General features: G+C 36.2%; 1 protein-coding gene across 1 annotated transcript in view; it reads right to left on the bottom strand.

Moving 5' to 3' along the window:
* TMEM67 (transmembrane protein 67) overlaps positions 1-14,049 on the bottom strand; it is a 34,026-nt gene that overhangs the window by 6,251 nt on the left and 13,726 nt on the right. The window contains exons 14-24 of the mRNA XM_032223221.1: positions 13,517-13,622; positions 12,204-12,260; positions 12,009-12,107; positions 9,027-9,125; positions 8,585-8,671; positions 7,437-7,536; positions 6,834-6,973; positions 3,794-3,934; positions 2,611-2,691; positions 1,848-1,964; positions 636-752 (exon numbers count right to left, since the gene is read on the bottom strand). Coding sequence (XP_032079112.1) covers positions 636-752; positions 1,848-1,964; positions 2,611-2,691; positions 3,794-3,934; positions 6,834-6,973; positions 7,437-7,536; positions 8,585-8,671; positions 9,027-9,125; positions 12,009-12,107; positions 12,204-12,260; positions 13,517-13,622 — 1,144 coding nt within the window. The remainder of the gene's footprint in view (positions 1-635; positions 753-1,847; positions 1,965-2,610; positions 2,692-3,793; positions 3,935-6,833; positions 6,974-7,436; positions 7,537-8,584; positions 8,672-9,026; positions 9,126-12,008; positions 12,108-12,203; positions 12,261-13,516; positions 13,623-14,049) is intronic.

Genomic DNA, 14,049 nt, shown 5'->3' with positions numbered 1-14,049 from the left:
ATGTCATGGGTTGTATTATAGATAATTAAAAAAACTAAAAAAGAAACAAAAAGACTAGAAAAGTTCCTTGACAGCAGTTGACATTCAGGTAAGTAGGGATGAACACCAGACAATCAAGCAGTAAACATCTAGGAACTACCCAGAAGAAAACAACACTGCCACCAAATACTGACAAGCTACTTTATATAAGAAGTGCAAACGATCACTCCCTTTTAGCACTGAAGATGTTATTTAGTTAGGTAACAAAACGTCTACAACAAACAACCAAGTTTGGAGAGCACCAAGAACTTCACAGTACAATCTTGGCCTACATTTATTCTCTTCTAAGAGTATACAGTATTCTGCACTAACACTACTATCTAAAAGAACCTCGTCAACCATTTAAACATACAAATATAAAATAATAAATTCCAGTCAAACTGTAGGACTATGAATGTAGAGTAATGATCCATCTATATAGCACACAAATAGGAGAATGAAAAATGAATCCTTGGCTATACAAAGATACACAAAAGTGAGAAAAGTAATCGTATCAAATACCATATTTTCACAGGAATTGGATCCCATATATTCCTGCAAAAACTATATCTGACATATTTGATAGCAAATAATCTTAACAATAAAAAGATATATACCCTTGTCAATGATTCATGAATCTTGTTATATTGCTGCCTCATGTTGCTTGAAATGGAAATCTGAAACGTCTGGCCATCTGTATTTGGTAACAAGCCTCTTTGGCTACACAGATTTTCCTGAGGATTGATGAAATAACACGTACAAAGATTGAAATTTAACAATGTATTATGTAGGTTGGCGCTTTTCCGCCTTGGCAATTTTTAAGATGTACGGACTTTAACACCACAAATTTTAGACAACAAAATCTGGAAGTTAAAGTACACACATTTTAAAGTTGTCAAGGTTTAGTAACACTAATGCAAGATGATCAGATAAGCTGCAAAAAAATCTGGATGAACATTGGATTGGAATACAAATTTTCTCTTTGCCCCCATCTGGAATTTTCTAGCTAAGGTCTGGGAGCCCCATATTATCACAACAGAATGTGTACAATATGTGATTTAGAACTGTGAAGAATCTAAAATTTTGATATAAAATATAGTTCACAATGGTAAGAACAGTCACCACCAAAAAGTGGTGATTAGAATTGATATTCTAATAGTTCTGTTGAATAGTTTCTCTTCAGGGAGATCTATGGAGATCAGGGTAAAAAAAGTCAAGATGGCAGCCACAACTTTACCTGTCTCTTTATGCACATTACAAAGCAGATTAAAAGGGGATGGGGCTTTGGTTGTGCCTTTCTGGTTGTCATCTTGACTTTTGGAATACTATTCTAGAGATGCCCTCTCGGTGACCAAAATTCATTAGGATACTCTTATAAGTTTTAATAATTTAATTATTACTTTTTTTCTGGATGTTTTAAAATTAAAACATGAACAATACAAAAAAGGTCAAAATAAATAAATAAAGCAACCATACAAATAATACAAACATTAAAAACTACTTTGGAATAGACAATGGATTGTTCTATGTATTAGCAGAAATTCTGAATATCTTCCAATTAAATATTGTTCATTGCTGTGTTGTTCATTGTGGTGTTAAGTTCATGTGAAAGATTTTATTTGGACTTGTCTCTGGTAAATTTCATAAGCTGTGACAGAATTGGCATATTTTGAAATATCAAATGCAGGGAAGGTAGAAGAGAATAAACTCTTAGCTGTGTATTAATGAATGAAATGAACTTAATTAAGGTGGTAGCAGGTTCCTTAAACAATTAAAATTGTTACAATGAAACCATTTTAGATTTCCATTCTTCTAGTTTCTTCACTTACTGCTTCCCTTTTTAGGTTCATATTCATCTCTTCCATATTTGTATCTGAGTGGCCATGCACGGATCGCCCATGAATATAATATCCAAAACATCTCTCTGACAATAGGAAAACTGAAATCTGCCATATGAGAAAAGGAAAATGAAGAGTTTTAGTACACATTCAGATAACAAGAAGAATAATTCTGCTGACCGCTGTATTTTCTAAATGCATTATGTCATCACTACAGAGCATAAGCAACTGTATATTTGGAAACCAAAATATGTTTAATTTTGAAGCACTTTGAAATTGTATGTGTGATCATGAGACCCTAACTTACATGAGGCTATCAGTAGGCACAAGTTCTTTATTGGACTGGAATGCAGCACAAATAGTTAGCAACAACTGGAAGTTTTGCTAAATATTTAAATGACATTAGACTAGGGATTAAAATAAGAAAAGTGAAAATCAATCTTTTTGCCTCTGGCTCGCCTCTGAATTCATCACTTGAAAAATGGAATTCTGAATTTATCTCAGAATATCATCAGAAGCTTTCCTATGGATGGGACTTTTTAAAATGTTTACATCAGTAAAAGTATAAAGAAATGAAACCCATATGGGTTTTAGTAAAAAAAAAGTTTCAATAAAGTAATTTGGGATTTAAATTATTAGTATACTAACTGTAGATATATTGACAAAGCACATCATTTCAAATATAATTTTGAAATGTCTGAATATGAACAGCCTTTTTGAAGGAAGGCACTATTTGGAAGTATAAAATACTTACATTGCTCATGCAGCATAAATCAACAAACTGTCTGATCTTATCTTCAACAAATCTTTCATAAATGACAGAAAAATATACCACCTGTGAAAAATTAGATTTATTAATAAGTTTAAAAAAGGAAGTGTTTGTTTTTCTATTTTAGCCACTGATTAAGATGTCAGACCAGGCTGGGGCAACCAAGGTTCAAATTGAAAGCTCACTGGTGACTGGCCCAGCTACTTCCTCTCAATTCTATCTGCCCAACAGGTTTGTTATTTTGGAGGGGAAAAAAATGGAAATTAGAGTACTATATATTGTTTCACTTCCAGAAGAAAAGGCAAAACACAAATCTAACAACAATTAAATAGGCATTGCCCTGCGACTGGTTTGCAGAACTGAAGATATTTTCAACTCTGCCAATTCCATAATAACCAACCAACAAAGCAAACAAAAACGTTCCAGAATGAAGGAGGAACCAGCATGGAATTTTCTGATTCCCAATGATTTTTGGTTGGAATGCCCAGGTAGATGCAGATTGTCTTCACTCCAGCCCAGTTTGGGTTAAATGAGCTACAAGCAAACAGTCAATATGAACATTTACAAATGTTGTCTTTCTCTCTCTGAGGCTTCTAGATAGGCCCTTTGACCTCCAGTGATGTTCCTTTCTGTATTCAAAATATGATAGAATGAATGTCATAGACCTCAGCTTAAAACATATTAGAATTTTTCAATTTTATTTCCATAAAATTTCAATACCAGTAAATGTTTTATTTCCAATAAAATCAAGTAAGTTATATATAATACTTATTAATGACTTTTCCAAGAGGAGGCTCTTAATTCATGCATACTTGGGGGATGATCACAATATATTAAGAAAACCAGATTCTAGTACACAGGTGCAAATCCTCCTTAATTGTGAAAAGAGAAAGCCATTCTGTCATTATTCTCTCATTATTAGAGAAGTCATCGTAATTATAACAATTTGCCTCATTATTGTTTGAGATATATTTTTAATTTTGTTCCTGAAAGTAATACGTCCATAAAGCCACTCCTGGAGAAAAAATTGAGAAACTGGGTTTTATCAATTTATTGTAGATACTGTATCTACAGTATGCTGATGACTCATGCATAATAAAATCATTTAATGAATGTGAATCATCTGATGTGAAAGTAGTCACAATGAAATGATTTTACAAAGTTTTACCTGAATTACAGCAATCAATAGCCAAAGTACAGTGGATATACCATATCTCAAAATGCGGCTCCAGGGTGCTATGTAACTTTCAGGGTTTCTAGTTAGACCAGAAGATGAATCCATTAAGGCTAAGTTTGAAAATCCTACAACCTGTAAAAGTAACAAACAAATTACAGTCATACCTCAGTATTCAACTGCTTCAAAATTTGTCAAATTTGGCACTCCACATATTTTGAAGCAAAAATCTTGTCCAGGTACTCAATCTTTCTCCTGGTACTCCACACGCAAGATAGAACTTGCTGGTATTGGCTGCCTCATGACACACTATCCCTTCCAGTCAAAATAAAGGGTCATGTGGTAACTCACATTATTTGCTTGGTACCTGTTTTTAATATTTGTTATGCCCCTTGGAATGAAGCCTAGATGAGTACCGTAGTATCAATTTAAAAATATCAATTTACATTAGCAAAGATTTTCTAACGAATGAAAGCGATACAGTACATGTCTCAGGAGAATGTTGCAGGATCCAATCTGGAGCGAATTCATCACAGCTTTGGCTTTAGGGTACAGGAAGACTTGCAATAATAAAGTACTGTTAAATGGTACTTGATTGGAGTAGTAAAGTCAGAAGGTAATACTTATCAGTTGAAAAACCTATTCTTTAGCTTTGTTAAGCATTTGTTATAATTCCTGTCCAGACAGCTAATATTTATTTTTTATTTTTTTGCTATGTTGATACCTAGCAAACATTGAAACCAACAAATAATATTAGACTTGGGATTTTATAATTCACATGAATAACTGCATTCTTCAGTTGTTTGTTTCACTTTCTGCTTTATATATTTGAGTTGGCAGCTTGAATTTAAATCTGCAAAAGGAGATGGCAACTTGAATGTAAATTAAAGTTCTAGTCCTAGAGTGTATTATGAAGTAATATACTCATCTTTCTCTTATCTTAGTTACATGAATAAAAAAAAAAGTTCTTATCTATGTCTTATATAAAAAGTTTGCATCAGCTAACTTTTATTCTGCTAGAAAATCTATTTATTGAACAGATTAAAGACCAGGAACACTAATATAAGGGTTTTGAATGAAAATAATATAAATTTTATGTCATTCTCCCAGATACTGGATTACCTGATTTGACCTCCCTTGCCTGATTTATTCAATATTTGACACTGGCAAACCATGAATAAAATTACACTAAAAGGCTCCAGAATGCCCTTCCAGTCTTTCAAATATCCTCTGAGCCACAGAATAGCGGTTGATTTTAGTAAGATAATGGAAGTAACAGAATGGAATTTGCATGTCTGACAAATAAGAACATTGGTTCTTTTGCGATATTTAAAAAAAAATATGTCCAGAGAAAAAGCCATTAACCTGTCTGTCTTAGGAAATGAGGTAGTAATAAATCAATCATATTTCAATCCAAACAGCATCTGCTCCTATTCGATGGGAGATTGTTCTTGGCTGTAGCCTGACTTCATTTATTATATTTTATTGTATTGTGGCCATTCAATATGTGGCTATAAAAGTATACAAGAAGTTGATACAGCTTTTGTTTGCTGAATATTAGTGCACAATAAAGGGAATTGTCAGGAAGCTATCATCCATGTTGGATAGAATTAGACAGTAATTGAAAACAAAAGTTCAAACTTAGCAAAAGCATCAAAGAAGCTTTTCCATTATTAAGACTCAGCCAAGATGCACCCAAAGTATGTATGTCAGCTCTTGAAAGCTGCTCCTGATGAATTCTTCCAATGGTTCTTGAATTATGATTGTAAATCTATAAATGTGGCCTGGATGAGTATATGTAAATAGACACTACTAATAACTTTTGATGTTGAATGTAAAAGAAAAAAATCCTAAATCTTAAATGACGGAATAATTGACAATTCCAGCGCTCACATTTATCATATTAGGCTGCTCTTGATCATTCAATATTGTCTTTTCTTTAGAATTATCACTGACAATATGGAGTTAATCTATGGCAATCAAACTAAAAAAAAAACGTGCTTATCAACAATCATTACACTAACAAGTAGGAAAGAAAATGAAAAAAAAAATCTCTTCTTTTGTATGATACTTTAGGAGCACTGGTGGCGCGGTGGTTGAATGAAGTATTGCAGACAAACTACTGCCCACAGCCTGGAGTTTGATCCTTACAGGGCTCAAGAGTCTTTCATCCTTCCCAGGTTGCTAAAATGAGGACCAGATTCTTGGAGGTAATACGCTGACATTGTAAACTACCCAGAGTGCTATAAAGTACTATGACGCAGTATATAAGTCTAAAGGGCTATTGCTATTTCTTAAATTATGACGTGAGATGGTGGTTTTGATTTCTTTAAATTTTCCAAAAAGGTATAAAAATGGCCCTCAAACAAAAGAACATAAACATGGGAATTCCTACTCTGGTAAGAAACTCTTCTGTACTTCTCTTTGTCTACTTCTCTTTATCCTAAAGGAGCTAAACCATCTTCCAGTGCACCAAGTGGACAAAAGCAACCAATTTGCACAAGAAGGAAACTTTCTCCATCTGTGTCTCTTCTTCCTGAACCAGAAATCCTTTTTCTTCTTACAAATAAAGTTATCTTCATCCTATTTTCCTGAGGAGTTGTATCTGCAAATCTCTTTAATTTCTTTGCTGTAACAAGACACCTTCATTTGCATTTTTGCTGTATGCCCTTCCATTAATGTACCATTAATATGAACTTCTCAAAATCGTGTTTTCTGCTTCCTTTGACTTTACCCTTGTCTTTCTTTCATAAAACTGAGAATTACATTCCTGATAGACGGTCAGTGACTATTTGATTGTTTTGTATGCAAGTGGCTTCATATATATTTAGTGTTACTGCTTTGATTATTATGTATGCAGTAATTTCATTGTTGGATGTCCAGTTTACATAATTCAGTTTAAGCATGTTCCAAACTGGTATTTTAGGAGGCCCAGTTTGTGACGACTACTGATTATAAATGTGATTTTTTTTCATTACTCAATTTTCATAACCCAATTATGTCTTGGAACATTGAAAAAAAAATTAAATGTCACCTCTAAAAAGAAGAGTACAGCAAGCACTTGAAAGAGAGGATTTATTTTCCTAATGGTCTGAATTTCATTCCACTCATTTGCTATGAAGTATGTTCTCCATATGCTGACTGGTGCAGAAACACTTCTTATGCCATTTTCTCCTATAGAGAAGAAACGTATGTTAAAGATTTTATTTTGGCCTCAATGACATATACACCACTAGTTTGATTACATTAGATTATGTAAATAGATTATATAAAATTAATAAAAAACATACCATAGATGTTTAATGAAATTAAATAACCTCGTGCATTTTTGTTCCTCCCCAGGTCTCATTTATATAATCCAGTATGTAAATGTTAAAGATTTAGGTATGCACTCATTACTTATCCAAAAAACGTGTAATGGATTTTACATATTAACCATATGGACAGTACCACAACATGAAAAGAATGTGTACAGTTACTTCATATATAATACGAGAATGAAGATATAGATGTTGTTACTTATGTGTGTACAAAGTAAAGCTCTTCTATATATAAGCATAGAATGCTTAGGATGAGTTTTGCACCATTTCTGACATCAGCAAGTTAATCAACCAACCAAAGGAAAAACATTTTATACCTTCTACTGCCTTAAGAACTTTTCCTTTTGGACGCTCCCAATCAATGAAAAAGATATCTGTAGTAAGTTGGGAAATAAGTAGATGCAAAAAGTGCAGCGCCTAAAAATCATTAAGATGAAAAAAAAAAAAAAAAACACCTAAAATTATTGTCTTGGAAAAGAAGACAATTCTAGAAAAGCAACCATAACACTACCACGCATCAAATAATAATAAGAAAAGTCAAGTCTAATACCTCTGCCTCCTATTGCCATCAACAGAAATTGCATGTTTTACATGATGGATGACTTGGAAATTCCCTATGCAATCCCAATCAGATCGGAGAATTACAAAATGCATGAATTAGAAGGGAGTTTATAGATCATCTTTTCCAAGCTTTCCAATAAATCATCCCTGATTGGCTAGTGATGCAGCTCCATTTGAAAGCTTCTAATAAACAGAAGTCCAGTACCGTTTTGGACAAACTGTTTTCATTTAACAGCTTTTTCCAGTGGGAAATTCCCAGTAATAACACAATTCCTAGTGTATTTATTCAGGTATAAGTTTCACTGAATTTAAACTGCAATTCTAAAGAATACAAATTTTAAATTCTTGTAAAAAGCTATCTGGTTTTTTTTTTCCTACCTATAAGTGCTGCATTATATATAGAAACCTTATGCTTCACTGATGTATGCATATGTACTATACTTTCAAATACTTATAGATTGATTAAAAAAACCTAAGAGGTTTCAAACAGAAAAAGCTTATGCTTTTGTTTTTAAGGATATGGGGAGAAAGGCATGTTCTTTTTCAGTTACAACTATGATAGAATTCAGGCTTATTCTAAAGCTTTCTTCATGCATGTATTATGCCTGACATAGGGCAGACCCAAAAGCAATTTCATGTTCCCACTGAAAATTAGAACGTCAACATGATTGACTTTTCAACTAGACTTCAAAAATACATTTAGCAAGAATTGTTGCATCAGCTATCAGGTCTTACTTTGAATTTTTATCTAGTGAACACTGATAAGAAAATAATATTCCAAAAAAGAAGCTACTATAAAGCTCCCCCACCCCCTTCAGACAATAAGGAATGCAGACTGTTTCCAAACTACACTGATAAATTGTAGCACTTTATATTTTTGGAAATCCAAAGGGCATATATTTACCTTCAGAACAAAAGCACATCCAACGTAAGAAATGAACTTATCTTCTTGGCTTGGCTGAGGTAGTAAAACAGAGACAAACTGCTGTGCCTGAAGAGCAACGAACAAGATATAATACAATTACACTTGTTTAATCATACTAGGTTTTATATTACTTACACAATAGCAAACTACTGCAAATAGCAAAACTTACAGAGTTTCAAAAGGTAATGAATTTGAAAGCAAAATAGGGTAGGTACCAACTAGATCTATTATTTTTTTCAAGTGCACTTAGAGGGGAGAAACTAATGAAAAAGCATCAAAGCAAAAAAAAAGCATTTAACATGCAGAACTTGCCTGAATTGTCTGATTAGAAAAGGCAAAAGAGAAAGTAGAACATATATTCAGATGTCTTATAATTATACAGAACTGTTTATTTGTTTACAAAAAAAGGGGAAAAACTTACTTTAAAAAATATAAGCCAATAAATCCCTGTTCCCACTGTGATGATGAAGAAAACGTTTGCAAGGTCTCCGGCATAGAAAAGCAGAAACTTCATAACTGTCTTAAAATATAAAAATATGTTTTTGTAAGTTGCAGTGGAGTGACTTTTCACCCCCAAAGGAAATGATCAGAAAAGCGACTTCTAAACAGCTGCACTACCGCGTTTCCCCTAAATTATGACCTGTCCTCATAATACAGCCATGCCATATTTTTCTGGTGGGCAAAAATATAAGACCCCCGCATATAAGCCCCCTGGACAACTCCCCCTCTCCGGACAGGCAGAGCGCCACTCACCAACCTAGCAGTGCCGAGGTGGCGCAGTGGTTAAATGCAGCACTGCAGGCTACTTCAACTGACTGCAGTTCTGCAGTTCAGCTGTTCAAATCTCACCGGCTCAGGGTTGACTCAGCCTTCCATCCTTCCGAGGTGGGTAAAATGAGGACCCGGATTGTTGTTGGGGGCAATATGCTGACTCTGTAAACCGCTTAGAGAGGGCTGAAAGCCCTATGAAGCGTATATAAGTCTAACTGCTATTGCTATTGCTAGTATCCTGAAGGTGCCAAGGTGCGGGAACCTGGGGGGAGGAAAAGGTGATTGCGTTGCTTGGTGCCTTCGGGATACCGCTAGGTTGTGAGCAGCGCTATGCCCAGCTGAAGAGCAGGGTTGCCGGGTGGCTGCTCTTGCGAGCGGGCTCCCCAAAAGCCGGGCACAGCCTCAGGGTTGTGCAACACAACAGCCATGAAGCAACCACGCTCACGAGCAGCCACTGGCAAACCCCCTTTGCAGCCGGGCACAGTGCCATTCACTGACCAAGGGGTATCGCCAAGCCGCGTGAGCGCCTGTTAACCCTCGCCCGGCTCCCGTGGCTTGGCGCCTTCCAAATGCCAGTGAATGGCGCTCTGCATGGCTGGAGAGGGGGGTTGAGTGCGGGTCTGTTACGTTCTCGCTCACCCACCTCCCAATGCATGGCCTAGCTCTCATTATGTAGCCAGGGCACCTCCGCTGCCGCCACCATCCCAGCCTGGCTTTTTCTGCGGTTTCCAACCCAAGTCTTTCAGCACTGGCTGCTCTGGGCGCACACTCTATGGTTGTACACTCTGCAGGCAGCTGGCCCACAACCATAGAGTGTGCGCCCAAAGCAGCAATGCCGAAAGACTCGGGTTGGAATGCGTGGAAAAAGCCAGGGTGGGATGGCGGCGGCAGCGGAGGTGCCCTGGCTCCATAATGAGAACTGGGCCATGCATCATGAGGCTGGAGGCGGGTGAGCGAGAGTGGAACAGCTGCTCGCGCAACCCCCCTCTCCAGCCGTGCAAAGCGCCATTCACTGGCATTTGGAAGGCGCCAAGCCACGGGAGCCGGGCGGCAGTGAACAGGTGCTCACGCGGCTTGGTGTTACCCCTAGGTCAGTGAATGGCGCTGTGCCCAGCTGCAAAGGGGGTTTGCCGGGTGGCTGCTCATGAATGTAGTTGCTTCATGGCTGTTGTGTTGCGCTGCTGCAACACTGCAACACAGCCATTCGCCCCTGGGGCTGTGCCTGGCTGTTTGGGAACCCACTTGCAAGACAGCAGCCTCCCAGCAACCCCAAAACAATAAACCCCCCATAATAAAGCCCAAGCCATATTTTGTAGGTAAAAAGAAAATAAGACCCTATTGTATTTTTGGGGAAACACGGTACATCTCAAGAGACTTGACATGCAGAGGCTTCACATGCAGGAAAAGTTCAGATTTTGCAGAAATGGATAAATTAATTTCTTTGATTAGAGAAAAGACATTATCTACTTTTATTACTGACTGGAAGCCTCTTATAAAATATTTGTATAATAATAAAAACTCATTTTCTGTGACTGATTGCATTCCCTATCATCAACTAAAGTGAACTGAAGAACTTTCTTGAATGAGAAGCGAAACGTCTTCAAAGAAAAACAAGACAGTCCAGTTGCCTCTTGAAAAAGCACCTTTGGGACAACTATGACCTGGATGATGAGAATCTCCTTGAACAATAATAAAAAAAATGAACTTATGATTTATGGTTTTAATGACTAGATAGAATAGATTATAGAAAGTATTATGATATAACTTTAGAGAGATGTCAAAATATATTTGTACTTTATTGCTATGCTATGAAAAGGATCAGATGCCACTTCTTCATATTGTTTTCCTTTCTTTTCTATTTGTCTTTAACTTTTTCCTTTTCTTGCAACATTTTGCTTTCTTGTTTCTCCTTTTAGTGTCTATTAGTTTGCGTTAGCTTTTAGGTTTTTATTTAAAAGTTTTAATAAAAATTATACTTGGACAAATATGTAGAGGTTTCATAGCTGATTTTTTGAAAGTATCTATAGGAGAGATAACAATCCAGCACCCAAATGTGGAAGTAAATTTAGGAAATAGTTTTCCATATTTCTTAAATTCAAATAAACCAACATAAGACATGGATATAATACTGTGCTGCTCTTACTGTATTACATACAACCATGTCATTAAAAGTGGGTTGAAAGAACGCAGGAATAAGGCCACACTGCCACAAAGCAATATTCTTTGCTAAAATGAAAATTAGAATTCCAGGTTATTTGGAAATAATCTTTGTTATGTAGAACGTAGAGGGCTCTTTCCATTCAGAGATGAGTGATTTAAAGAATCCTGTTGTTTTTCATGAAATTTACTATTGCACATACATGTTAGGATTGCAGTTTTGTATACAAACTATATTGATACTGGAGTTTCCAGTTTGATGCTGTTAATGCAGTCCTTACATTCCTTAAAGTTGTAATCCTGGCATAAATGTGCATTCTAAAATATAATTAAAGTGAATAGGATTTATTTTTATTAAATGTGATCCTAACATCAGTGTGATATAGTACTAAAGTGTTATGTTTAACTAGGTCAGCTTTATGTTGCAGGAAAACTAAATAATACTAGAGAAACTAAGACATCCAACTGTCCATACCTGTAAATCAATCATGGGGCTTCCTATACGCCTTTTCCAACCAGCAGTCTTGAGAAGGGACCATAGAACTGCCAGGCCGCCAAGAACACCTAATGCTATCTGCAGGAACAAGTAAGCAAATCATATGGTTTTGCTTACGGAAATGAGCAGACAAGTTTCAAAGAGATTAAAATTTGGTGGGAAGGGAATGCTTACATCAGTGTGAATGAGCGCCTCTGACTGGTTCATTTCGTAGTCGACTGAAAAGGAAACCTAAACAGTGAAATTGTTAGAATGTTAAGAGAATAATTTCACAAACTAAATCACCTGTACTTGATCACCAACAATATATATACACACACACAATACACACACACACACATATGGAAAATTGAGGCACAAAATATCACCACCACAGACTATTGGGCATGCTTTTCTTATATGTGACCCAGAGTCACATTTGTGAGATGGATGGCTAAATATTAAGCATAATTATGGGAGAAATGAGAGACTAAGAATTTAATCAATGTTTAAATAAATCAGAATGGGTATTTTGTGAGGATGCATCAGTCTGTAATTATTCATTTTAATGGCCATTCAGTAAACTGGATTAAACTGATAAGAACTTAATTCTCTATTCTAAGCTCTGACTTAAAAATATGTAAAATGCTTTTTTCTGTTAATTTTTAAACCTTTATAATGATCAGTTTCCAGTTTATTAAGTTAGTGGAATTATTTATTCAGTAGGCTCTATTTTGGTTATGCCTGGCTAAGTTACTGTTAAATTTAGGTGAGAGGCAGGGAAGAGCATTTTGTTGTTGCGAAGTCATGTCCGACCCATTGTGACCCCATGGAGAATGTTCCTCCAGGCCTTCCTGTCCTCTACCATCCTCTGGAGTCCATTTAAGCCGATGCCTACTGCTTTGGTGACTCCATCCAGCCACCTCATTCTCTGTCGTCTCCTTCTTCTTTTGCCCTCAATCTTTCCCAGCATTATGCTCTTCTCCAGTGAGTCCTTTCTTCTCATTAGTATTTGAGTTTCATCTTCAGGATCTGGCCTTCTAAAGAGCAGGGTTGATCTCCTCTAGGACTGACCGGTTTGATTGCCTTGCAGCCCAAAGGACTCACAGGAGTCTTCTCCAGCAGCATAGTTCAAAGGCCTCAATTCTTTCGCGCTCAGCCTTTCTTATGGTCCAACCTCCACAGCCATACATGGCAACTGGAAAAAACATAACCTTGACTATATACACTTTTGTTGTCAGGGCGATGTCTCTGCTTTTTAGTATGCTGTCTATATTTGCCATAGCTTTCCTCCCCAGAAGCAAGCGTCTTTTAATTTTTTGGCTGTAGTACCCATCTGCGATGATCTTGGCGCCCAGGAAAATAAAATCTGTCACTACCTCAATTTCTTCCCTATCTTTTTGCCAGGAATTGAGAAGGCCGGATGACATGATCTTAGTTTTCGTAATGTTGAGTTTTAAGCCAACTTTTTCACTCTCTCAAGATGATAAGGAAGAGCATTACTTTACCATTATATTTTCAGCATTAGGATTCTGGATGAGAACATCACTGTAGGCAATTGTTATCAGAGGTGGATAGATGGCTCCCCTTTGAGTGTTCCGCACTAGACGAATGCTGCAAAAAGGAATGCAATGGAGCGTTAGCTAGAAAATCACAATTGGCACCATTGGACGTAAAGTAACAACTGTGTAATGTGTAATCTCTTTACAGACTGTTTTGTTTTGTTTACACTTACTTTCTTTTTCACTATATGTAATGTGCCTAGCATCTCTTTTTTTAAACAATCTCATCATTATTTTTAACTCCCAGAACTTTTGTTACAGAACTATACTTAAATATTCTTATTCACTATAATAAAAGGTATTATTATTATTACTGTTAATGGAAGGTACGCAAAGGCAGAGACTGGGAAGAAAAGGTATACATCACAGAAGAAGGCAGAAGGAGGGAATGTGGTGCATTGGTGTGTTCTACAAATTTGGCAGAACCTTTCTAAATTTTGTCTTGGATGAAATTCAGAAGAACTGAAATATTCTGTTTC

This window comes from Thamnophis elegans, chromosome 8, assembly GCF_009769535.1.
Source record: "Thamnophis elegans isolate rThaEle1 chromosome 8, rThaEle1.pri, whole genome shotgun sequence".
NCBI classification, from domain to species: Eukaryota; Metazoa; Chordata; class Lepidosauria; order Squamata; family Colubridae; genus Thamnophis; species Thamnophis elegans.
The sequence above is the reverse complement of the archived record's forward strand: the minus strand, read 5'-3'. Positions and strand labels throughout refer to the sequence as shown.